We start from the raw sequence: 26,456 nt of genomic DNA, 5'->3' as shown, positions 1-26,456 counted from the left end.
CATAGGGAAGCATTGTAAAGCACAGAGAGGTCTGGTAAACCACAGGGAAGCATTGTAAAGCACAGAGAGGTCTGGTAAAGCATAGGGAAGCATTGTAAAGCACAGAGAGGTGTGGTAAAGCATAGGGAAGCATTGTAAAGCACAGAGAGGTCTGGTAAAGCATAGGGAAGCATTGTAAAGCACAGAGAGGTCTGGTAAAGCATAGGGAAGCATTGTAAAGCACAGAGAGGTCTGGTAAAGCATAGGGAAGCATTGTAAAGCACAGAGAAGTCTGGTAAAGCATAGGGAAGCATTGTAAAGCACAGAGAGGTCTGGTAAAGGAGATTAAAAAACAAACCAGGGTAAATAACCCTTAGAAAACCCAGTGTTTGAGTAACTATAATAATAATAATAATAATAATAATAATAATAATAATAATAATAATAATATTTTAATGGACATGTATTGTTAATGAAACACAAACCGACTAACAGACATAATAATAATAATAATAATAATAATAATAATAATAATAATAATAATAATAATAATAATAGGAAAATAAATACATTCGTAAAATAAATAAAAGACAGAAATAAATAAATATTTATGAATGATTATCCACAAAAAAATGTTTACCAATTTTTTTTTTGGTTTTTTTTTGCACAGATTCAGAGCGTGTGAAAAGCAGTAGCTGTAAAATGCTCTGACACGTGGTTCACGTGGCAGTGTTATATAGCGCCTTTGCACGCAGCGGAGGGTGTAAAGACTCTGCCAGGGTCAGGGCGGTCCGGTCCTGGGTTCCATTTCCAAATTCCTTTTTAAAATCTCTTTCCATTTACAATTCCTGTTCCCTTATAATCGATTCCAGAGCAGCGTCGTCGGGGGCGATCGCAATCGCGCTGCATGGGGTGTTCTGTGAAACACCAGCAAATCACTTCCATTGAAGAGGAGTCAGTCTGTCTGTCTGTCTGTCTGTCTGTCTGTCTGTCTGTCTGCAGCTTTAATGAAACTAAACTCTTTTCAGAATGTAGTAAACTAACACAGACCCCAAGAAGAAGGGATTATATTGTAGCGTCAAACTGAACAGGATTGTGGGGCTCTGTCTGTCTGTCTGTCTGTCTGTCTGTCTGTCTGTCTGTCTGTCTGTCTGTCTGTCTGTCTGTCTGCAGCTTTAATGAAACTAAACTCTTTTCAGAATGTAGTAAACTAACACAGACCCCAAGAAGAAGGGATTATATTGTAGAGTCAAACTGAACAGGATTGTGGGGCTCTGTCTGTCTGTCTGTCTGTCTGTCTGTCTGTCTGTCTGTCTGTCTGCAGCTTTAATGAAACTAAACTCTTTTCAGAATGTAGTAAACTAACACAGACCCCAAGAAGAAGGGATTATATTGTAGCGTCAAACTGAACAGGATTGTGGGGCTCTGTCTGTCTGTCTGTCTGTCTGTCTGTCTGCAGCTTTAATGAAACTAAACTCTTTTCAGAATGTAGTAAACTAACACAGACCCCAAGAAGAAGGGATTATATTGTAGCGTCAAACTGAACAGGATTGTGGGGCTCTGTCTGTCTGTCTGTCTGTCTGTCTGTCTGTCTGTCTGTCTGTCAATTAAAATCAGCTTCAAACGAAAGCAGCTGAACGATCACGGTTATTATTATTATTATTATTATTATTATTATTATTATTATTATTATTATTATATCAACTGCAATTCATTCGCAGGGACTGGAACTGGAACTGGAATTGTGAAATGATAATAAATTTTAATTGTAATTGAAAAACTGGATTGTTATTTATTTTGATCAATTCCCAATTTCTTTGGAATTTGGGGGTTTTCTATAAAGGAAGAAAACAAAATAGTTTTCTTAATTAAAAAAAAAACGAATAATGACGTCACTATTAGTGAAGGACCAGCCTTATGAGTTATACAGCCTTACGGTACAGTACAGCGCTATCATCAGCTTCATATTCACTCAATTAAATAATACACAAATACAGCGGAGATCGAAAACAATGAATGATATTAATAATTATAATACAGGGAAGAGAGCTCAGCATTGCAGGGCTGTAGAGAGGTCTATAGGAAAGAGAGCTCCACTCAGCATTGCAGGGCTGTAGAGAGGTCTATAGGAAAGAGAGCTCCACTCAGCATTGCAGAGCTGTAGAGAGGTCTATAGGAAAGAGAGCTCCACTCTCAACACTGCAGAGCTGTATAGAGGTCTATAGGAAAGAGAGCTCCACTCAGCACTGCAGAGCTGTCTAGAGGTCTATAGGAAAGAGAGCTCCACTCAGCATTGCAGGGCTGTAGAGAGGTCTATAGGAAAGAGAGCTCCACTCTCAACACTGCAGAGCTGTCTAGAGGTCTATAGGAAAGAGAGCTCCACTCTCAACACTGTAGAGCTGTATAGAGGTCTATAGGAAAGAGAGCTCCACTCAGCACTGCAGAGCTGTCTAGAGGTCTATAGGAAAGAGAGCTCCACTCTCAACACTGCAGAGCTGTATAGAGGTCTATAGGAAAGAGAGCTCCACTCAACACTGCAGAGCTGTCTAGAGGTCTATAGGAAAGAGAGCTCTACTCTCAACACTGCAGGGCTGTCTAGAGGTCTATAGGAAAGAGAGCTCCACTCTCAACACTGCAGAGCTGTATAGAGGTCTATAGGAAAGAGAGCTCTACTCTCAACACTGCAGAGCTGTATAGAGGTCTATAGGAAAGAGAGCTCCCCTCTCAACACTGCAGAGCTGTATAGAGGTCTATAGGAAAGAGAGCTCCACTCAGCATTGCAGAGCTGTAGAGAGGTCTATAGGAAAGAGAGCTCCACTCTCAACACTGCAGAGCTGTATAGAGGTCTATAGGAAAGAGAGCTCCCCTCTCAACACTGCAGAGCTGTATAGAGGTCTATAGGAAAGAGAGCTCCACTCAGCATTGCAGGGCTGTATAGAGGTCTATAGGAAAGAGAGCTCCACTCTCAACACTGCAGAGCTGTATAGAGGTCTATAGGAAAGAGAACTCCACTCTCAACACTGCAGAGCTGTATAGAGGTCTATAGGAAAGAGATCTCCACTCAACACTGCAGAGCTGTATAGAGGTCTATAGGAAAGAGAGCTCCACTCTCAACACTGCAGAGCTGTATAGAGGTCTATAGGAAAGAGATCTCCACTCAGCACTGCAGGGCTGTAGAGAGGTCTATAGGAAAGAGAGCTCCCCTCTCAACACTGCAGAGCTGTATAGAGGTCTATAGGAAAGAGAGCTCCACTCTCAACACTGCAGAGCTGTATAGAGGTCTATAGGAAAGAGAGCTCCACTCTCAACACTGCAGAGCTGTATAGAGGTCTATAGGAAAGAGAGCTCCACTCTCAACACTGCAGAGCTGTATAGAGGTCTATAGGAAAGAGATCTCCACTCAGCACTGCAGAGCTGTCTAGAGGTCTATAGGTAAGAGAACTCTCAGAGTTTAGAATGGGCGGCGAGGTGGGCGTGGTTACACGGCCACTCCCCCCTACAACAGCCACGCCCCCCGCCTCAGCTCCGCCTCTTCTGCACGGTCAGTCTCTTTTTCAAGCGGTTGAAATCCTTCGCTGACCGCCACAGCCACGTCTGCAGTTCCTTCAGCACCCAAAAATCGGCCATCTTCCGCGAGAAATCACTGGCCGGCCGCGCGGGGCCTGTCCTGGAAGGGGCGGGGCCCGACGGGGAAGAGGAGGAAGAAGGGGCGGGGTTTCCCTGGGCGGCAGGTCTGAAGAGGAGAGGTCTTTCTGTTAAGATCACTTCCCCAAAACCGGAGAAGTCCCCCAAATTGCGGGGCAGCAGAACGCTGGGTTTGAGGTGCCCCATGGGGGCAGCGGAGGGGGGTAAGGGGTACCCCAGGCCGCTCATCACCCCGGCGATGCTGATCAGGAGCCCCTGCAGCCCCGTGCACAGGTGCTGGAGGGATCGCTGGAGGGAGGGGCACAGGGTCCCCTCAGCGAGCCCCCTCACTGACCCCAGGAGCAGGCTGTAGGCTTGCTGGTTCTCGGACAGCCTCTGCAGATTGTCCATCCCTTTCCAGAGGTCCAGTCTGGTGGTGGCGCTGGGCAGAGAGGGCTCAGAGGAGTTGGGGCGTGGGGCGCTGAAATCGGGGTCGTTGAAGGGGGGGCCCAGGTAGCTCAGCTGGGGAGGAGAGTGAGAGAGAGAGAGAGAGAGAGAGAGAGAGAGGAGGGAGAGGGAGAGGGAGAGAGGGAGAGAGAGGGGGAGAGGGGGATAGAGAGGGAGAGGGAGAGAGAGAGAGGAGAGGGAGAGGAGAGAGGAGAGAGAGAGAGGAGAGGAGAGGAGAGAGAGGAGAGAGAGAGAGAGAGAGAGTTGTATTGTTATTATTTGTTTTAAGTGTAAAGCAAGCCCTGTGTCCTCCACAGAGCTCTCAGAATCATATCTAAACTAGCAGAGTGGAGCCGTTATTAACCTGCCCCCTCCTCCCTCCCCTGAGGTCAATGGTATTTTCTCTATGGTGTATAGTTCATGGTGTAGGGTCTATTGTCTATGGTTTATGATGTTGACTATGGCCTATGTGATACACAGTTTCTACTTCACAGTGTATAGTCTGTGGTATTCAGTGCACAGTGTATAGTCTGTGGTATTCAGTGCACAGTGTATATATAGTCTGTGGTATTCAGTGCACAGTGTATAGTCTGTGGTATTCAGTGCACAGTGTATAGTCTGTGGTATTCAGTGCACAGTGTATAGTCTGGTATTCAGTGCACAGTGTATAGTCTGTGGTATTCAGTGCACAGTGTATAGTCTGTGGTATTCAGTGCACAGTGTATAGTCTGTGGTATTCAGTGCACAGTGTATAGTCTGTGGTATTCAGTGCACAGTGTATAGTCTGTGGTATTCAGTGCACAGTGTATAGTCTGTGGTATTCAGTGCACAGTGTATAGTCTGTGGTATTCAGTGCACAGTGTATAGTCTGTGGTATTCAGTGCACAGTGTATAGTCTGTGGTATTCAGTGCACAGTGTATAGTCTGTGGTCAGGGTTAGGGTTTGATACTCACATAGGCTCCAGTCACGGCTCTCAGCTGGTGCTCCAGGTACTTGGTCAGCTCGTAGGTTCTCTGAATGGAGGCTCCCGGGGAGGCGGAGTCAGTCACGTTGAGGGCGGGGACTCGCAGAGCATTCAGCAGGGCAGCCAATAGGAGCGCGAGGGGGCCGTGAGGACCTGTGAGGGGAGAGAGGGGAATTTGGTGAGAGGGGTGTCACTCAAAACCGGATGGGGAGAGGAAGGGAGTTTGGGCTAGAAGTCTTTCTCAGCGTCTTCAGTGTAAATTCAATGGCAAACGTTTCCACTAGAAGTCTTTCTCAGCGTCTTCAGTGTAAATTCAATGGCAAACGTTTCCACTAGAAGTCTTTCTCAGCGTCTTCAGTGTAAATTCAACGGCAAACGTTTCCACTAGAAGTCTTTCTCAGCGTCTTCAGTGTAAATTCAACGGCAAACGTTTCCACTAGAAGTCTTTCTCAGCATCTTCAGTGTAAATTCAATGGCAAACGTTTCCGCTAGAAGTCTTTCTCAGTCTCTCTTTCTGTCTCTCTCTCTCTCCCCTCTCTCCTTCCCTCTCTCTCTCTATGTCTCCCCCTTCTCTCTCGCTCTCCCTCTCTCTCTATCCCCCCTCTCACGCTCTCTCTCTCTCTCTGTCTCCCCTTCTCTCTCTATCTCTCCCTCTGTCTTGCTCACCCTATCTCTCTCTCTCTCTCTCTGTCTCCCCTTCTCTCTCTCTCTCTCTCTCTCTCTCTCTCTCTCTCTCTGTAAGTACTGCTATTTCCTCTGTTGGTGGTGTAACTACACCAGCACTTTCACTGTCTCCATTCCCCTCTTCTCTCTTTCTCTTCATCTCATCCCTCTGATCCCTGATTCTCCAAAATTAGGGGGTCATTACCTCCCTTAGGGGACTCAGAATCAGACAACCTGTTTAAAGTCCCTGACATTAACTATTCCCTTCCCAAGCTAAGAAAGACGACCTGTACAAGAAACACGATTCAGACAGTCCCCCTGAGCTTCAATCTGCATAGTTTTATATATTATACAGCAACACCAAACACGATTCAGACAGTCCCCCTGAGCTTCAATCTGCATAGTTTTATATATTATACAGCAACACCAAACACGATTCAGACAGTCCCCCTGAGTTTCAATCTGCATAGTTTTATATATTATACAGCAACACCAAACACGATTCAGACAGTCCCCCTGAGTTTCAATCTGCATAGTTTTATATATTATACAGCAACACCAAACACGATTCAGACAGTCCCCCTGAGTTTCAATCTGCATAGTTTTATATATTAAACAGCAACACCAAACACGATTCAGACAGTCCCCCTGAGTTTCAATCTGCATAGTTTTATATATTATACAGCAACACCAAACACGATTCAGACAGTCCCCCTGAGCTTCAATCTGCATAGTTTTATATATTATACAGCAACACCAAACACGATTCAGACAGTCCCCCTGAGCTTCAATCTGCATAGTTTTATATATTATACAGCAACACCAAACACGATTCAGACAGTCCCCCTGAGCTTCAATCTGCATAGTTTTATATATTATACAGCAACACCAAACACGATTCAGACAGTCCCCCTGAGTTTCAATCTGCATAGTTTTATATATTATACAGCAACACCAAACACGATTCAGACAGTCCCCCTGAGTTTCAATAGCTCTTCCATCTATAAAGACTGGCTGATCTAGCCTGTGTTCCACATGTCTATGGCAGTTACAGAACTACAGCTCCCAGCATCCCTCACCATTGCCGCGGGTGCAGAGGCATGCTGGGAGCTGTAGTCCTAGCCAGGGCTGTACCGATTCAAAATACAATAACTATGGCAGCGCAGCTAGAACTGAAGAGCAGCTCCTGAACTCACAGTCAAAGCAACACAGACTGAGCAACAAAATAATAATAATAATCAAAGTTCCCAGTTTAACGCGACTTTCTAAACTGTTTTCCGGTCAGATCTCTGGTCATTCTTTCCCGCAGTGTAATTTCAAATAGGAGAATAAACATCTAAGAGGTAAGTTTGACACTGAAAGCAGAACTGAATCTAATGCAGCAATTTTTCATTCTACAAGCAGGGAGCTGCACTGAGACTGGAAGATAATACAGACAGAGGCTGAAAGGGGCTTAAAATTGCCTCTCGTTTCGCTCTCTCTGAGAAAGCGTCAATTTAGACCCCTTGCTTAGTGCTCCTTTAAAGGGAAGGGCCAGTGATCATGTTAATAAAGCTAATAAGAGGTGAGAGAATGGATTTTAAAGATGGTCAGCGCTCCTTTAAAGGGAAGGGCCAGTGATCATGTTAATAAAGCTAATAAGAGGTGAGAGAATGGATTTTAAAGATGGTCAGCGCTCCTTTAAAGGGAGGGGCCGGTGATCATGTTAATAAAGCTAATAAGAGGTGAGAGAATGGATTTTAAAGATGGTCAGCGCTCCTTTAAAGGGAGGGGCCGGTGATCATGTTAATAACGCTAATAAGAGGCGAGAGAATGGATTTTAAAGATGGTCAGCGCTCCTTTAAAGGGAGGGGCCAGTGATCATATTAATAAAGCTAATAAGAGGTGAGAGAATGGATTTTAAAGATGGTCAGCGCTCCTTTAAAGGGAGGGGCCGGTGATCATGTTAATAAAGCTAATAAGAGGCGAGAGAATGGATTTTAAAGATGGTCAGCGCTCCTTTAAAGGGAGGGGCCAGTGATCATGTTAATAACGCTAATAAGAGGCGAGAGAATGGATTTTAAAGATGGTCAGCGCTCCTTTAAAGGGAGGGGCCAGTGATCATATTAATAAAGCTAATAAGAGGTGAGAGAATGGATTTTAAAGATGGTCAGCGCTCCTTTAAAGGGAGGGGCCGGTGATCATGTTAATAAAGCTAATAAGAGGTGAGAGAATGGATTTTAAAGATGGTCAGCGCTCCTTTAAAGGGAGGGGCCAGTGATCATGTTAATAAAGCTCATAAGAGGTGCGCTTGCAACAGCACAGTGTTTAGAATCAGGCAGTCGCCTCAAGCCAGTTAACTGATGTGTAGCGATGTTGTCTAAACTTGAGGCACGCTTGACTGATCGCTCGGGGACAGACGTGTGGCATGGCGTGTTTATTTTAAAAAAGGTTCTGCGTTCTGCCTCCCTCTCCCCCCCTCCCTCTCCTCCCTCTCCTCTCCTCCCTCCCTCCCTCCCTGTGCGATTGACAGATGAAAAGAGGCTGTTTTTGTAATTACTTGTCAGGAACAGAGCTGGCACTAGCAGCCCCCGGAGCGTCTCATGAAAGTAACGTCTCAATTAAAGGGCTTGTTCTCATTATAAAGGGGCTGCTGAGTGAACGGGCGCGAGAGAGTGAGAGGAGATAAAGACTGCAAATTAATAACACAGCTTCTGTTGCAGGAGCCAGGCCACCGCGCTGCAGCCCAGCACCCTAACCACTGAGCTCCTCAAACCCCACTGCCGTCCACACTGCAGCCCAGCACCCTAACCACTGAGCTCCTCAAACCCGCTGCCTTCCACACTGCAGCCCAGCACCCTAACCACTGAGCTCCTCAAACCCACTGCCTTCCACATTGCAGCCCAGCACCCTAACCACTGAGCTCCTCAAACCCGCTGCCTTCCACACTGCAGCCCAGCACCCTAACCACTGAGCTCCTCAAACCCGCTGCCTTCCACACTGCAGCCCAGCACCCTAACCACTGAGCTCCTCAAACCCGCTGCCTTCCACACTGCAGCCCAGCACCCTAACCACTGAGCTCCTCGAACCCGCTGCCTTCCACACTGCAGCCCAGCACCCTAACCACTGAGCTCCTCAAACCCACTGCCTTCCACGCTGCAGCCCACCACCCTAACCACTGAGCTCCTCAAACCCGCTGCCTTCCACACTGCAGCCCAGCACCCTAACCACTGAGCTCCTCAAACCCGCTGCCTTCCACACTGCAGCCCAGCACCCTAACCACTGAGCTCCTCAAACCCACTGCCTTCCACACTGCAGCCCAGCACCCTAACCACTGAGCTCCTCAAACCTCACTGCCTTCCACACTGCAGCCCAGCACCCTAACCACTGAGCTCCTCAAACCCACTGCCTTCCACACTGCAGGCCAGCACCCTAACCACTGAGCTCCTCAAACCCACTGCCTTCCACACTGCAGCCCAGCACCCTAACCACTGAGCTCCTCAAACCTCACTGCCTTCCACACTGCAGCCCAGCACCCTAACCACTGAGCTCCTCAAACCCACTGCCTTCCACACTGCAGCCCAGCACCCTAACCACTGAGCTCCTCAAACCCACTGCCTTCCACACTGCAGGCCAGCACCCTAACCACTGAGCTCCTCAAACCCGCTGCCTTCCACACTGCAGCCCAGCGTTTTCTCTCTTTCTTTCTTTCTTTCTTTCTTTCTTTCTTTCTTTCTTTCTTTCATTGTGGGTCTGTCTGTCTGTCTGTCTGTCTGTCTGTCTGTCTGTCTGTCTGTCTGTCTGCAGCTTTAATGAAACTAAACTCTTTTCAGAATGTAGTAAACTAACACAGACCCCAAGAAGAAGGGATTATATTGTAGCGTCAAACTGAACAGGATTGTGGGGCTCTGTCTGTCTGTCTGTCTGTCTGCAGCTTTAATGAAACTAAACTCTTTTCAGAATGTAGTAAACTAACACAGACCCCAAGAAGAAGGGATTATATTGTAGCGTCAAACTGAACAGGATTGTGGGGCTCTGTCTGTCTGTCTGTCTGTCTGCAGCTTTAATGAAACTAAACTCTTTTCAGAATGTAGTAAACTAACACAGACCCCAAGAAGAAGGGATTATATTGTAGCGTCAAACTGAACAGGATTGTGGGGCTCTGTCTGTCTGTCTGTCTGTCTGTCTGTCTGTCTGTCTGCAGCTAGTAATGCCTGTGTGACCCCTACGTGACCCCAAGGCTGATTTGCTCGCTCAGGTGGTGTGAGAGGTGAAAGGTCAGGCTGCTTCAGTGATTTGCTGCAGGCCCCTCCCCAAGACTTTATAACCAGCCTGTCAGTGACATCATCCACCCCCCATCCCAGCAATATAAACCAGCCTGTCAGTGACATCATCCACCCCCATCCCAGCAATATAAACCAGCCTGTCAGTGACATCATCCACCCCCCATCCCAGCAATATAAACCAGCCTGTCAGTGACATCATCCATCCCCATCCCAGCAATATAAACCAGCCTGTCAGTGACATCATCCACCCCCCATCCCAGCAATATAAACCAGCCTGTCAGTGACATCATCCACCCCCCATCCCAGCAATATAAACCAGCCTGTCAGTGACATCATCCATCCCCATCCCAGCAATATAAACCAGCCTGTCAGTGACATCATCCACCCCCCATCCCAGCAATATAAACCAGCCTGTCAGTGACATCATCCACCCCCATCCCAGCAATATAAACCAGCCTGTCAGGGACATCATCCACCCCCCATCCCAGCAATATAAACCAGCCTGTCAGTGACATCATCCACCCCCCATCCCAGCAATATAAACCAGCCTGTCAGTGACATCATCCACCCCCCATCCCAGCAATATAAACCAGCCTGTCAGTGACCATTTTTTAGACTTCTAATTTTAAAGTCTGTTTCAAAGCTCTTTTCGAAACGTCTGCTCTGGTGCACTGGGGGGAGGGGGGGGGGGGGTGATCTGACCTTCAAATCTCTGCAAGAAGAGCCTGCTAACCCTGACACTATCAGAGCACTAGAGCAGACATTTCAAAAATAGAGCTCTAAAACAGACTTTAAAGCTCTAAGTGTAAAAAGCTGCCAGGATGTGAACGATGAATAAAGAAATAAGAACATAAGAAAGTTTACAAACGAGAGGAGGCCATTCAGCCCATCTTGCTCGTTTGGTTGTTAGTAGCTTATTGATCCCAGAATCTCATCAAGCAGCTTCTTGAAGGATCCCAGGGTGTCAGCTTCAACAACATTTCTGGGGAGTTGGTTCCAGACCCTCACAATTCTCTGTGTAAAAAAGTGCCTCCTATTTTCTGTTCTGAATGCCCCTTTATCTAATCTCCATTCCCCTGGTCCTTGTTTCTTTTTTCAGGTCCCCTGGGTCGACATTGTCTATACCTTTTAGGATTTTGAATGTTTGAATCTGATCACCACATAGTCTTCTTTGTTCAAGACTGAATAGATTCAGTTCTTTTAGCCTGTCTGCATACGACATGCCTTTTAAACCCGGGATAATTCTGGTTGCTCTTCTTTGCGCTCTTTCTAGAGCAGCAATATCCTTTTTGTAACGAGGTGACCAGAACTGAACACAATATTCTAGGTGAGGTCTTACTAATGCATTGTAGAGTTTTAACATTACTTCCCTTGATTTAAATTCAGCACTTCTCACAATATATCCGAGCATCTTGTTGGTCTTTTTTATAGCTTCCCCACATTGTCTAGATGAAGACATTTCTGAGTCAACATAAACTCCTAGGTCTTTTTCATAGATTCCTTCTTCAATTTCAGTATCTCCCATATGATATTTATAATGCACATTTTTATTGCCTGCGTGCAATACCTTACACTTTTCTCTATTAAATGTCATTTGCCATGTGTCAGAGATACTCACACAAAGAGACACACACACACACACACACACACACACACACACACACACACAGATATACAGAAACACACACACACACACACACACACACACACACACACACACACACACACAGATATACAGAAACACACACACACACACAGATACACACACACAGATACACACACAGAAAAACACACACACACAGATACAGAGACACAGATACACACACACACAGACACACAGAGATACACAGACACAGATACACACACACACAGACACACAGAGATACACAGACACAGATACACACAAACACAGACACACACAGATACACAGACACAGATACACAGACACAGAGACACACGCACACACACAGACACAGATACACACACACAGACACACACAGATACACAGACACAGATACACACACACACAGACACACACAGATACACAGACAGATACACACATACACACAGACACACACAGATACACAGACACAGATACACATACACAGAGACACACGCACACACACAGACACAGATACACACACACAGACACACACAGATACACAGACACAGATACACACACACACAGACACACACAGATACACAGACAGATACACACATACACACAGACACACACAGATACACAGACACAGATACACAGACACAGAGACACACGCACACACACAGACACAGATACACACACACAGACACACACAGATACACAGACACAGATACACAGACACACACACACAGAGACACACACACACACAGATACAAAGACACAGAGACACACACACACAGATACACACACACACAGATACACAGACACACACAGACACAGAGACACACACACAGACAGATACACACACGCACAGATACCCACACACAAGTACAGACACAATATTCTAGGTGAGGTCTTACTAATGCATTGTAGAGTTTTAACATTACTTCCCTTGATTTAAATTCAACACTTCTCACAATATAGAAACGAGTCCGTTAGTGAAACAGCTATAGAAACACGAGGGGGGGCGATCAACGCTGGAATTAGGAGAAGCATCCAATCTATAAGAGACACGGGAGCATAACTGAGCCGTGGATCCTGTGAGCCGAAGAGGATTGGAAGGTAAACAGCTTCGAAACTTTGAGATCGGATTTTGTTTTTCTTTGGTTCTTAAATCGACTGCAGGTTTTTTCGTTTTTTTTAAACAAAGGGTATTCTGTTACCCGTGGGGGGGGAGTGAGTTTATCTGTGCAGTAACTGCCCTCTGAGAAATCCAAAGCAAGCGGCCAAATCAATTTTTCACGGTCTGAAAACTCTTACATGATGTTTACATTTTTGGGGGGGAGGAAAATTACCAAGGAAAAAAAAAATATATCTTTTTCAAAAGACACATAAAAATTTCAAAGAGGGGGAAACGTTAATTTAAAAGCCTGATTTAGATTTTTTTGTTTTTTTTGTTTTGGTGTAGTTTAGTGTTTAACAAAAAGCATTCTTGTGCTGGAATTTATTTAAAAAAAAAAAAAAAAAATTTAATGGATCCAGATCATTCTCTTAGGAAAAACTCTGTCCCTCTTTTCTGATGTTCCTGCAGTTTTTTTTACATTACAGAAAGGTTAACCCTTTAAAGGAGCGCTGACCATCTTTAAAATCCATTCTCTCACCTCTTATTAGCTTTATTAACATGATCACCGGCCCCTCCCTTTAGAGGAGCGCTGACCATCTTTAAAATCCATTCTCTCACCTCTTAATAGCTTTATTAACATGATCACTGGCCCCTCCCTTTAAAGGAGAGCTGACCATCTTTAAAATCCATTCTCTCACCTCTTATTAGCTTTATTAACATGATCACCGGCCCCTCCCTTTAAAGGAGCGCTGACCATCTTTAAAATCCATTCTCTCACCTCTTATTAGCTTTATTAACATGATCACTGGCCCCTCCCTTTAAAGGAGCGCTGACCATCTTTAAAATCCATTCTCTCGCCTCTTATTAGCTTTATTAACATGATCACCGGCCCCTCCCTTTAAAGGAGCGCTGACCATCTTTAAAATCCATTCTCTCACCTCTTATTAGCTTTATTAACATGATCACCGGCCCCTCCCTTTAAAGGAGCGCTGACCATCTTTAAAATCCATTCTCTCACCTCTTATTAGCTTTATTAACATGATCACCGGCCCCTCCCTTTAAAGGAGCGCTGACCATCTTTAAAATCCATTCTCTCACCTCTTATTAGCTTTATTAACATGATCACTGGTCCCTCCCTTTAAAGGAGCGCTGACCATCTTTAAAATCCATTCTCTCACCTCTTATTAGCTTTATTAACATGATCACCGGCCCCTCCCTTTAAAGGAGCGCTGACCATCTTTAAAATCCATTCTCTCGCCTCTTATTAGCTTTATTAACATGATCACCGGCCCCTCCCTTTAAAGGAGCGCTGACCATCTTTAAAATCCATTCTCTCACCTCTTATTAGCTTTATTAACATGATCACCGGCCCCTCCCTTTAAAGGAGCGCTGACCATCTTTAAAATCCATTCTCTCACCTCTTATTAGCTTTATTAACATGATCACTGGCCCCTCCCTTTAAAGGAGCGCCTCCCTTTAAAATCAAAACTAAAACGAACTTATGAGAATATAAACAAACTGGACAGACAATAAGAGTTCATAGATGCAGGACAGGATTCAGATTTTAGTGCACAGTGCTGTTGTGAGACTTCTAAATTTACTCTGAGTAAATATTGGCAATGGCTTACATCCTACTGAATTAAGCTAACTTCTGCTAATCGCTTGACATTTGTAAGCACAGCCCGAGAGAAACTTAATTTAAGCTTTTAATACAACTAGCTGTGTGACGTAACCATCTCCATGCTTACTGAATAATCTATACAGCAAATACAGTGTAGTCCGATCAGAAACTCCAAACCAGAAGAGACCGAGAGAGAAAGTCAAGTTAGCAGAGAAACGTTTTAATGCCTTCGTCATCCAGAACTTCACTGGATCAGAAACTCAAAAACCAGAAGAGACCGAGAGAGAAAGTCAAGTTAGCAGAGAAACGTTTTAATGCCTTCGTCATCCAGAACTTCACTGGATCAGAAACTCAAAAACCAGAAGAGACTGAGAGAGAAAGTCAAGTTAGTAGAGAAACGTTTTAATGCCTTCGTCATCAAGAACTTCACTGGATCAGAAACTCCAAACCAGAAGAGACTGAGAGAGAAAGTCAAGTTAGCAGAGAAACGTTTTAATGCCTTCATCATCCAGAACTTCACTGGATCAGAAACTCCAAACCAGAAGAGACCGAGAGAGAAAGTCAAGTTAGCAGAGAAACGTTTTAATGCCTTCGTCATCCAGAACTTCACTGGATCAGAAACTCCAAACCAGAAGAGACCGAGAGAGAAAGTCAAGTTAGCAGAGAAACGTTTTAATGCCTTCATCATCCAGAACTTCACTGGATCAGAAACTCCAAACCAGAAGAGACCGAGAGAGAAAGTCAAGTTAGCAGGGAAACGTTTTAATGCCTTTGTCATCCAGAACTTCACTGGATCAGAAACTCAAAAACCAGAAGAGACCGAGAGAGAAAGTCAAGTTAGCAGAGAAACGTTTTAATGCCTTCGTCATCCAGAACTTCACTGGATCAGAAACTCAAAAACCAGAAGAGACTGAGAGAGAAAGTCAAGTTAGTAGAGAAACGTTTTAATGCCTTCGTCATCCAGAACTTCACTGGATCAGAAACTCCAAACCAGAAGAGACCGAGAGAGAAAGTCAAGTTAGCAGAGAAACGTTTTAATGCCTTCGTCATCCAGAACTTCACTGGATCAGAAACTCCAAACCAGAAGAGACCGAGAGAGAAAGTCAAGTTAGCAGAGATAGATAGATAGATAGATAGATAGATAGATTGATAGACAGACAGACAGAGACGCACAGACAGACAGACACAGAGAGACAGAGAGAGACACAGAGAGATAAGTAGATAGACAGACAGACAGAGACGCACAGACAGACAGGCACAGAGAGACAGAGAGACAGACAGAGAGATTGAGAGATAAGCAGATAGACAGTCAGTTCATCTGCCTTCTCTGTCTGTCATCGCTTGATTTAAGAGAGCAGGGAAACATGTCGGGTGAAACTGACACGTTCCTGAAACTGACAAGAGCAAACAAGAGCGGGATGAGATGCATTTACTACCAGGAGAGAGGGAGAGAGAGAGAGGGAGGGGGAGAGAGAGAGAGGGGGGAGGGAGAGAGAGAGAGAGAGAGAGAGAGGGGGGAGGGGGGGAGAGAGAGAGAGGGGGGAGGGGGGGAGAGGGAGAGAGAGAGAGAGAGAGAGAGAGAGAGAGGGAGAGAGAGGGGGGAGAAGTATTTAGTGTGTGTCAATAGGTCTTGTTGTAAATTATCCTCTTATACAAATTTTACAATGTTTTCCCCAGGGTCATATTCTGCATTTACCACAGTCTACCCTGGCATGCCATGTTTTTTAATATGCTTTACCATCCTTCTCTGTGCTTTACAATGCCTCCCTATGCTTTACCAGACCTCTCTGTGTTTTACAATGCTTCCCTATGCTTTACCAGACCTCTCTGTGCTTTACAATGCTTCCCTATGCTTTACCAGACCTCTCTGTGCTTTACAATGCTTCCCTGTGCTTTACCAGACCTCTCTGTGCTTTACAATGCTTCCCTATGCTTTACCAGACCTCTCTGTGCTTTACAATGCTTCCCTATGCTTTACCAGACCTCTCTGTGCTTTACAATGCTTCCCTATGCTTTACCACACCTCTCTGTGCTTTACAATGCTTCCCTATGCTTTACCAGACCTTTCTGTGCTTTACAATGCTTCCCTATGCTTTACCACACCTCTCTGTGCTTTACAATGCTTCCCTATGCTTTACCAGACCTCTCTGTGTTTTACAATGCTTCCCTATGCTTTACCAGACCTCTCTGTGTTTTACAATGCTTCCCTATGCTTTACCACACCTCTCTGTGCTTTACAATGCTTCCCTATGCTTTACCAGACCTCTCTGTGCTTTACAATGCTTCCCTATGCTTTACCAGACCTCTCTGTGCTTTATTATGACGTGCTCTGCTTTTACTGTGGGAAACTTTACAACAATAGCCAAAAGTTTAGCATCATCCCCCTCTAGAATGAACTCCCTCAGCTTCATAGAGTCCAATGAAAGCTGCTGAATAATGTTCCCTTGTTAACATATTGAATTCCACCCCCTCTATATAGAATGAACTCCCTCAGCTTCATAGAGTCCAATGAAAGCTGCTGAATAATGTTCCCTTGTTAACATATTGAATTCCACCCCCTCTATATAGAATGAACTCCCTCAGCTTCATAGAGTCCAATGAAAGCTGCTGAATAATGTTCCCTTGTTAACATATTGAATTCCACCCCCTCTATATAGAATGAACTCCCTCAGCTTCATAGAGTCCAATGAAAGCTGCTGAATAATGTTCCCTTGTTAACATATTGAATTCCACCCCCTCTATATAGAATGAACTCCCTCAGCTTCATAGAGTCCAATGAAAGCTGCTGAATAATGTTCCCTTGTTAACATATTGAATTCCACACCCACCGCTTTGTATACTTTTCCAGATACTTCACGAAAAACTGACATTTCCAAAATCTAACATGAAATATTACTGGACTGCGATTATGTCTTTTGATATAGAGTTGTAATACCCTAAGGCGAGCGCATTTTTAACAATGTCGCAGTTCTCAAAATGCGTTCTAACGCAATTACTGCGGTTTTATAATGTATATATATATCGTATAGTAAATGATGTCTCTATCCTTAAAAAAATATTGTCTGTAGGGCGCCGCTTGGCCGGAGTTGTTTGGAGTCTCTATGAAGCGGCGAGCGTGCGTTACGCTAACACATTGAGACAGACGCTATGCGTGCGTCTTCTAATTATACAGATTACATTACTGGCGGTTTCCTGGTTCTGGAGGGGTTTTGAAGTTAACGAGAGAGAGAGTCTGCGGAGCGCCGCTTCTGCGCGTCTGTCGCTGTCACAGTTCATTCTTTGAGACGTTTTATTTACAGCTTCTAATCGCAGGATGTCACGACTTGGTATGCGAATGAAAGTGAATATCTCATCTACGTGACTCTTTTTTTTTTTAGATTACTGGGTGAGATAGAAGCTGATTTTCAACCCAGACAACCCAAACTCATGACCCCTTGATGGTGGAGACTCGTTTTTCTATTATAGTGTCTCTCAGTAAAAGCACAGCAAAGCATTGTAAAGCACAGAGAGGTGTGGTAAAGCATAGGGAAGCATTGTAAAGCACAGAGAGGTCTGGTAAAGCACAGCAAAGCATTGTAAAGCACAGAGAGGTGTGGAAAAGCATAGGGAAGCATTGTAAAGCACAGAGAGGTCTGGTAAAGCATAGGGAAGCATTGTAAAGCACAGAGGTCTGGTAAAGCATAGGGAAGCATTGTAAAGCACAGAGAGGTCTGGTAAAGCATAGGGAAGCATTGTAAAGCACAGAGAGGTGTGGTAAAGCATAGGGAAGCATTGTAAAGCACAGAGGTCTGGTAAAGCATAGGGAAGCATTGTAAAGCACAGAGAGGTCTGGTAAAGCATAGGGAAGCATTGTAAAGCACAGAGAGGTCTGGTAAAGCATAGGGAAGCATTGTAAAGCACAGAGAGGTCTGGTAAAGCATAGGGAAGCATTGTAAAGCACAGAGAGGTCTGGTAAAGCATAGGGAGGCATTGTAAAGCACAGAGAGGTCTGGTAAAGCATAGGGAAGCATTGTAAAGCACAGAGAGGTCTGGTAAAGCATAGGGAAGCATTGTAAAGCACAGAGAGGTGTGGTAAAGCATAGGGAAGCATTGTAAAGCACAGAGAGGTGTGGTACAGCATAGGGAAGCATTGTAAAGCACAGAGAGGTCTGGTAAAGCATAGGGAAGCATTGTAAAGCACAGAGAGGTGTGGTAAAGCATAGGGAAGCATTGTAAAGCACAGAGAGGTCTGGTAAAGCATAGGGAAGCATTGTAAAGCACAGAGAGGTCTGGTAAAGCATAGGGAAGCATTGTAAAGCACAGAGAGGTCTGGTAAAGCATAGGGAAGCATTGTAAAGCACAGAGAGGTCTGGTAAAGCATAGGGAAGCATTGTAAAGCACAGAGAGGTCTGGTAAAGCATAGGGAAGCATTGTAAAGCACAGAGAGGTCTGGTAAAGCATAGGGAAGCATTGTAAAGCACAGGGGAATGGTAAATGCAGAGTATAAGCATGGGAAATGTCTAACAAGGAAAACTAAAAGAAAAAAAAACTCACTAATGGCACTAAATGTGAGTTTATTTTTGTAAGAGACCAGAACTAAGGCTAACCCAATCGTTCAGCGCATTGGGAACGTTACGCAATCGCTCCTTATTGTGTTTCACACGTGCAGGGTGTCCGCGGCGAGGCCGTTTTTTACACGCGTGTGCATTTGTCTAGCAAGTCAAATAAACAGGCGTGATTGGTCGCCCCACGCCTGTTTGTGAAAGCTTCGCAGATTTCTGTACCAGCTTTCTTTTTAATTTCAAACACATGCCAGAGTGGATGGTAATTATCTGAGAAATGTCAGGCTGAGAAAGAAAAACGGCAGCTTTGCCAAAATAAACATGACATAAATACAAAAACGTGTTGAGCAATCCTTACATAATGTTAGAGATGTGGGAAAACTTGCACAGCTAGCTATCTATCTATCTATCTATCTATCTATCTATCTATCTATCTATCTATCTATCTATCTATCTATCTATCTGTCTATCTATCTATCTATCTATCTAGCACTAGACCCTGATATTGATGCGATCCAGCCCTCTGAAATGTCTTTATAATATACAGCGCTAGACCCTGATATCGATGCGATCCAGCCCTCTGAAATGTCTTTATAATATACAGCGCTAGACCCTGATATTGATGCGATCCAGCCCTCTGAAATGTCTTTATAATATACAGCACTAGACCCTGATATTGATGCGATCCAGCCCTCTGAAATGCCTTTATAATATACAGCACTAGACCCTGATATCGATGCGATCCAGCCCTCTGAAATGTCTTTATAATATACAGCGCTAGACCCTGATATTGATGTGATCCAGTCCTCTGAAATGTCTTTATAATATACAGCACTAGACCCTGATATTGATGCGATCCAGCCCTCTGAAATGTCTTTATAATATACAGCGCTAGACCCTGATATTGATGCGATCCAGCCCTCTGAAATGCCTTTATAATATACAGCACTAGACCCTGATATTGATGCGATCCAGCCCTCTGAAATGTCTTTATAATATACAGCGCTAGACCCTGATATTGATGTGATCCAGTCCTCTGAAATGTCTTTATAATATACAGCACTAGACCCTGATATTGATGCGATCCAGCCCTCTGAAATGCCTTTATAATATACAGCACTAGACCCTGATATTGATGCGATCCAGCCCTCTGAAATGTCTTTATAATATACAGCACTAGACCCTGATATTGATGCGATCCAGCCCTCTGAAATGTCTTTATAATATACAGCGCTAGACCCTGATATTGATGCGATCCAGTCCTCTGAAATGTCTTTATAATATACAGCACTAGACCCTGATATTGATGCGATCCAGCCCTCTGAAATGTCTTTATAATATACAGCACTAGACCCTGATATTGATGCGATCCAGCCCTCTGAAATGTCTTTATAATATACAGCACTAGACCCTGATATTGATGCGATCCAGCCCTCTGAAATGTCTTTATAATATACAGCGCTAGACCCTGATATTGATGCGATCCAGCCCTCTGAAATGTCTTTATAATATACAGCGCTAGACCCTGATATTGATGCGATCCAGCCCTCTGAAATGTCTTTATAATATACAGCACTAGACCCTGATAGTGATGTGATCCAGTCCTCTGAAATGTCTTTATAATATACAGCACTAGACCCTGATATTGATGCGATCCAGTCCTCTGAAATGTCTTTATAATATACAGCGCTAGACCCTGATATTGATGTGATCCAGCCCTCTGAAATGTCTTTATAATATACAGCACTAGACCCTGATATTGATGCGATCCAGCCCTCTGAAATGTCTTTATAATATATAGCACTAGACCCTGATATTGAATTCCACACCCTCTATATAGAATGAACTCCCTCAGCTTCATAGAATCCAATGAAAGCTGCTGAATAATGTTCCCTTGTTAACATATTGAATTCCACCCCCTCTATATAGAATGAACTCCCTCAGCTTCATAGAGTCCAATGAAAGCTGCTGAATAATGTTCCCTTGTTAACATATTGAATTCCACCCCCTCTATATAGAATGAACTCCCTCAGCTTCATAGAGTCCAATGAAAGCTGCTGAATAATGTTCCCTTGTTAACATATTGAATTCCACCCCCTCTATATAGAATGAACTCCCTCAGCTTCATAGAGTCCAATGAAAGCTGCTGAATAATGTTCCCTCGTTAACATATTGAATTCCACACCCTCTATATAGAATGAACTCCCTCAGCTTCATAGAGTCCAATGAAAGCTGCTGAATAATGTTCCCTTGTTAACATATTGAATTCCACCCCCTCTATATAGAATGAACTCCCTCAGCTTCATAGAGTCCAATGAAAGCTGCTGAATAATGTTCCCTTGTTAACATATTGAATTCCACCCCCTCTATATAGAATGAACTCCCTCAGCTTCATAGAGTCCAATGAAAGCTGCTGAATAATGTTCCCTTGTTAACATATTGAATTCCACACCCAGCGCTTTGTATAGTTTTCCATCTACTTCATGAAAAACTGACGTTGAAAAATGTGACATTACAGAAATCTAACATGAAATACCACTGGACTGCGATCATGGCTTCCTGACGGTATAGTTTTTGGTTAGTTTGTTTGTTCAGAGATATCATTTTGTAATTTATTTTGATGAAGCGATGATAAATAAAAGATCAATTATTTATATATAGTTTTTTATTTGCTGTTATTATTATTAATTTCTTAGCAGACGCCCTTATCCAGGGCGACTTACAATTATTATAAGATATCACATTATTTTTACATACAATTACCCATTTATACAGTTGGGTTTTTACTGGAGCAATCTAGGTAAAGTACCTTGCTCAAGGGTACAGCAGCAGCGTCCCACACCTGGGATTGAACCCACGACCCTCCGGTCAAGAGTCCAGAGCCCTAACCACTACTCCACACTGCTGCCCTTAATTATGTCTCAATTCTAAAATTCTAGGTGATGCTAAACTTTTGCCCACAGCTGTAGGATAAAATTCTATAAAGAACCAAGAATCATCTGTCAAACATAAAAATTAATAAAGTTAATGAACAAATATTAAAAAAACACACAGAACACGAACAACCTGCACTGTGTAGCTTTACAAGAGGCTAAATGTACGACAGGGAGGAGTCAAGGATAATAAATGGATCTGAATCCAGCGATTCCTGCAGGTTTAAACAGACAGGAACAGCATTGTGACATCATTAACTGCGCAGCCAATGACGTCACAGCAAGAACACATTTCAATAGGAGGGAGTGGGTGTGGTTACCGTGACATCACAAGCCAGGAAGAGGCTTCGCTGTTCGTTTTCAGACACACTTTCCCTTGATAAGATCATAAGAAAGTTTACAAACGAGAGGAGGCCATTCAGCCCATCTTGCTCGTTTGGTTGTTAGTAGCTTATTGATCCCAGAATCTCATCAAGCAGCTTCTTGAAGGATCCCAGGGTGTCAGCTTCAACAACATTACTGGGGAGTTGGTTCCAGACCCTCACAATTCTCTGTGTAAAAAAGTGCCTCCTATTTTCTGTTCTGAATGCCCCTTTATCTAATCTCCATTCCCCTGGTCCTTGTTTCTTTTTTCAGGTCCCCTGGGTCGACATTGTCTATACCTTTTAGGATTTTGAATGCTTGAATCAGATCACCAAGTAGTCTTCTTTGTTCAAGACTGAATAGATTCAATTATTTTAGCCTATCTGAAACAGTTTTAAATTTAAGAACATAAGAAAGTTTCCAAACGAGAGGAGGCCATTCAGCCCATCTTGCTCGTTTGGTTGTTAGTAGCTTATTGATCCCAGAATCTCATCAAGCAGCTTCTTGAAGGATCCCAGGGTGTCAGCTTCAACAACATTACTGGGGAGTTGGTTCCAGACCCTCACGATTCTCTGTGTAAAAAAGTGCCTCCTATTTTCTGTTCTGAATGCCCCTTTATCTAATCTCCATTCCCCTGGTCCTTGTTTCTTTTTTCAGGTCCCCTGGGTCGACATTGTCTATACCTTTTAGGATTTTGAATGCTTGAATCAGATCACCGCGTAGTCTTCTTTGTTCAAGACTGAACAGATTCAATTCTTTTAGCCTGTCTGCATACGACATGCCTTTTAAACCCGGGATAATTCTGTGTTAAACACACCGCAACTACGGGAAGCCAAAAACGTATATACCCGTGACGCGTTTAAATTCTAAAACGACACGTGCTTGTCAAATAGAAGCGTTCTGTTCCTCAACAGGGGTGTTAATACGTCATCAGGGGGTCCCGCTGGTGTTTAGTCACGTGGAACTCTAAATAATTGCTCGACGTTACGTGTTTGAATCTGCGCTGTTTTTTGCCAAGTTTAATGTTTAGGTTTTAAAACACCAGCCCGGTTATAACATGTTTTTAAAAGAAGTGTTACAAATCCTAAACACCTCCAAAGAGTTTACAAGATAAACATTATAACAAATTCTATTATAAACGAATTATAAACGCAGTGACGTGTTTGGAGAGAGAGAGAGAGAGAGAGAGAGAGAGAGAGAGAGAGAGAGAGAGAGAGAGAGAGAGAGAGAGAGAGAGAGAGAGAGAAATGCAAACACAGTATTTTACATACATATATATATATATATATATATATATATATATATATATATATATTTGGGCAGCAGTGTGGCGTAGTGGTTAGGGCTCTGGACTCTTGACCGGAGGGGCGTGGGTTCAATCCCAGGTGGGGGACACTGCTGCTGTACCCTTGAGCAAGGTACTTTACCTAGATTGCTCCAGTAAAAACCCAACTGTATATATGGGTAATTGTATGTAAAAATAATGTGATATGTGAAATAATGTATAATGTGATATCTTGTAACAATTGTAAGTCGCCCTGGATAAGGGCGTCTGCTAAGAAATAAATTATATATATATATATATATATATATATATATATATATATATATATATATATATATATATATATATAATGTATGTACACAGAAATGTGAATAATTGATAATAATCTATCAGGACTGCAAGTCCCTTTTCAGTTTTGTGGATGGAACAAGCGTGATATATTAAAGGCTGTATTTTTGCAACGGGAAATTGCTAAATAGACAGAGAGATCCGTTTATTTCTCTTTTATGAAATACTTTTTAGTGTTGTGCGTACGAGTGATTTCTTCCTGTCTGTTTGCCGCTGGTACTGACATTAGAAGGGAGAATTTTCAAATCCGAAAATTCCGTGAACGATGTTTTTGTGAAAGCGTAGCCTCGCCACACGTTTTTTTCATTTGCTGCGCTAAATGCTCAGGGCTACAGTCTATTCAAGACACGTGTGTGAGCCGCATTCCCGCAACAGATGTGTAAACACGCGGGATCAAGAAAGACACATCGGTCCGGTCAGAAGAGGGGCGGATTTCAAAAGAACCGTGTGCGATTCTACTTCATATATATATATATATATATATATATATATATATATATATATATATATATATATATATATATATACAACACAACGACCACAAAACAAGTACATCGATAAATAAATAGATCAATAATTAAATAGATCAATAAACACATGCATCGATAAATAAATACATCGATAAATAAATAGATCATTAATTAAATAGATCAATAAACAAATGCATCGATAAATAAATACATCGATAAATAAATAGATCAATAATTAAATAGATCAATAATTAAATAGATCAATAAACAAATGCATCGATAAATAAATACATCAGGCGAAACAGGCACTTGGAGCAAAGAATTAAGGGTTTTAAGGGTGCATGCGGTTTATTTTTGGCTCTCCAAGAATACTAATTTCCTGTTGCAATCGACTATATATATATATATATATAGCCCATAAATTATTTTAGTTCTTAGCAGACTAAGACTTACAATTGTTACAAGATATCACATTATTTTTACATACAATTACATTATTTTTAATTATTATATTTACATACAATTCCCCATTTATACAGTTGGGTTTTTTTTACTAATCATGTATTTCTTATCAGACGCTCTTATCCAGGGCGACTTACAATTGTTACAAGATATCACATTATTTTTACATACAATTCCCCATTTATACAGTTGGGTTTTTACTGGAGCAATCTAGGTAAAGTACCTTGCTCAAGGGTACAGCAGCAGCGTCCCCCACCTGGGATTGAACCCACGACCCTCCGGTCCAGAGTCCAGAGCCCTAACCACTACTCCACACTGCTGCCCCTGCAGATATTTATCAGTGGCGTATCTAGGGGGGGCTGGGGGGTGGTTTTAGGGGTTTGAACCCCCCCAGTAAGTAATTGTTCAACTACGTCGGACAATAAATGATATCAATCTATTATTCCAATTTGAACCTACATTACCTTTATATATATATATATATATATATATATATATATATATATATATATATATATATATATATATATATATATATTAGTTTATTTAGCAGACGGCTTTATCCAAGGCGACTTACAGAGACTAGGGTGTGTGAACTATGCATCAGCTGCAGAGTCACTTACAACTACGTCACACCCGAAAGACGGAGCACAAGGAGGTGAAGTGACTTGCTCAGGGTCACACAATGAGTCAGTGGCTGAGGTGGGATTTGAACCGGGGACCTCCTGGTTACAAGCCCCTTTCTTTAACCATATATATATATTTACATCTGATCTTTAAACTTATACATCCAAAATTTATATTCAAATCCATGATTTATTCTTACATGACGTAACGGTGTTCTATATATCGTGACGTCATTTTTACTTCTATCCTCGAATCTGTATTCATTCGAATTAACATTACTTCATATAAACTTATATTTTTATTATATCATGCGATGCCGGCTCTGAGGATCAGCGCACCAGCGTGCAGGACTTTTGAATGAATTTGGTTTATTTATTTATTTAAATATTATTTATTGAAGTTAATTAGTTCATTCTTTTCTGTTGAGTCCCGCTGTCATCATCGTGTTCGGTCTATTTATCCATTTACTTAATTTTATCCTTCTGTATGTCGCATTGTTTAATTTTAGCTGTTCTAAGACTACAAACTTTACATCATCGATGGATCGAGACTTTCCCACGTGGCTGATATTTTTTATTGTCCGACGTAGTTGAATAATTCATTACTGAGGGGTTCAAACCCCTAAAATCACCACTCACCCCCATCCCCCCTAGGTACGCCACTGAGAAATATATGCAGGGGCAGCAGTGTGGAGTAGCGGTCAGGGCTCTGGACTCTTGACCGGAGGGTCGTGGGTTCAATCCCAGGTGGGGGACACTGCTGCTGTACCCTTGAGCAAGGTACTTTACCTAGATTGCTCTAGTAAAAACCCAACTGTATAAATGGGGAATTGTATGTAAAAATAATGTGATATCTTGTAACAATTGTAAGTCGCCCTGGATAAGGGCGTCTGCTAAGAAATAATTATATATATATATGTTTTTAGTAAATAAGTGAAATGTGATCATGTACAGTTTGGAAGAATATCATACAATAGCTGGATAAATAGACGCGATACCGTGACGCTAGAAACAGAACCGCCGTTACATCATTAGCTACGTAGCGCATGACATCACAAAGACGTTCCATTTAAAGTATTAGTTCTCTCAGTGGAATCGGTTGTTAAAGAAAATTATTCTCTGTATTATTTTGCTGTATAGC

General features: G+C 42.9%; 1 protein-coding gene across 1 annotated transcript in view; it reads right to left on the bottom strand.

Annotated features, from left to right (window-relative positions):
• Window positions 1-441: 441 nt before the first annotated feature.
• clcf1 (cardiotrophin-like cytokine factor 1) overlaps window positions 442-26,456 on the bottom strand; it is a 29,025-nt gene continuing 3,010 nt past the window's right edge. The window contains exons 2-3 of the mRNA XM_059020158.1: window positions 5,005-5,168; window positions 442-4,125 (exon numbers count right to left, since the gene is read on the bottom strand). Coding sequence (XP_058876141.1) covers window positions 3,499-4,125; window positions 5,005-5,168 — 791 coding nt within the window. The 3' untranslated portion in view covers window positions 442-3,498. The remainder of the gene's footprint in view (window positions 4,126-5,004; window positions 5,169-26,456) is intronic.

This window comes from Acipenser ruthenus, unplaced genomic scaffold (assembly GCF_902713425.1).
Source record: "Acipenser ruthenus unplaced genomic scaffold, fAciRut3.2 maternal haplotype, whole genome shotgun sequence".
In the NCBI taxonomy this organism is placed as follows: domain Eukaryota; kingdom Metazoa; phylum Chordata; class Actinopteri; order Acipenseriformes; family Acipenseridae; genus Acipenser; species Acipenser ruthenus.
Note: the sequence above shows the minus strand (reverse complement) of the source record. Positions and strands in the feature narration are given on the sequence as shown.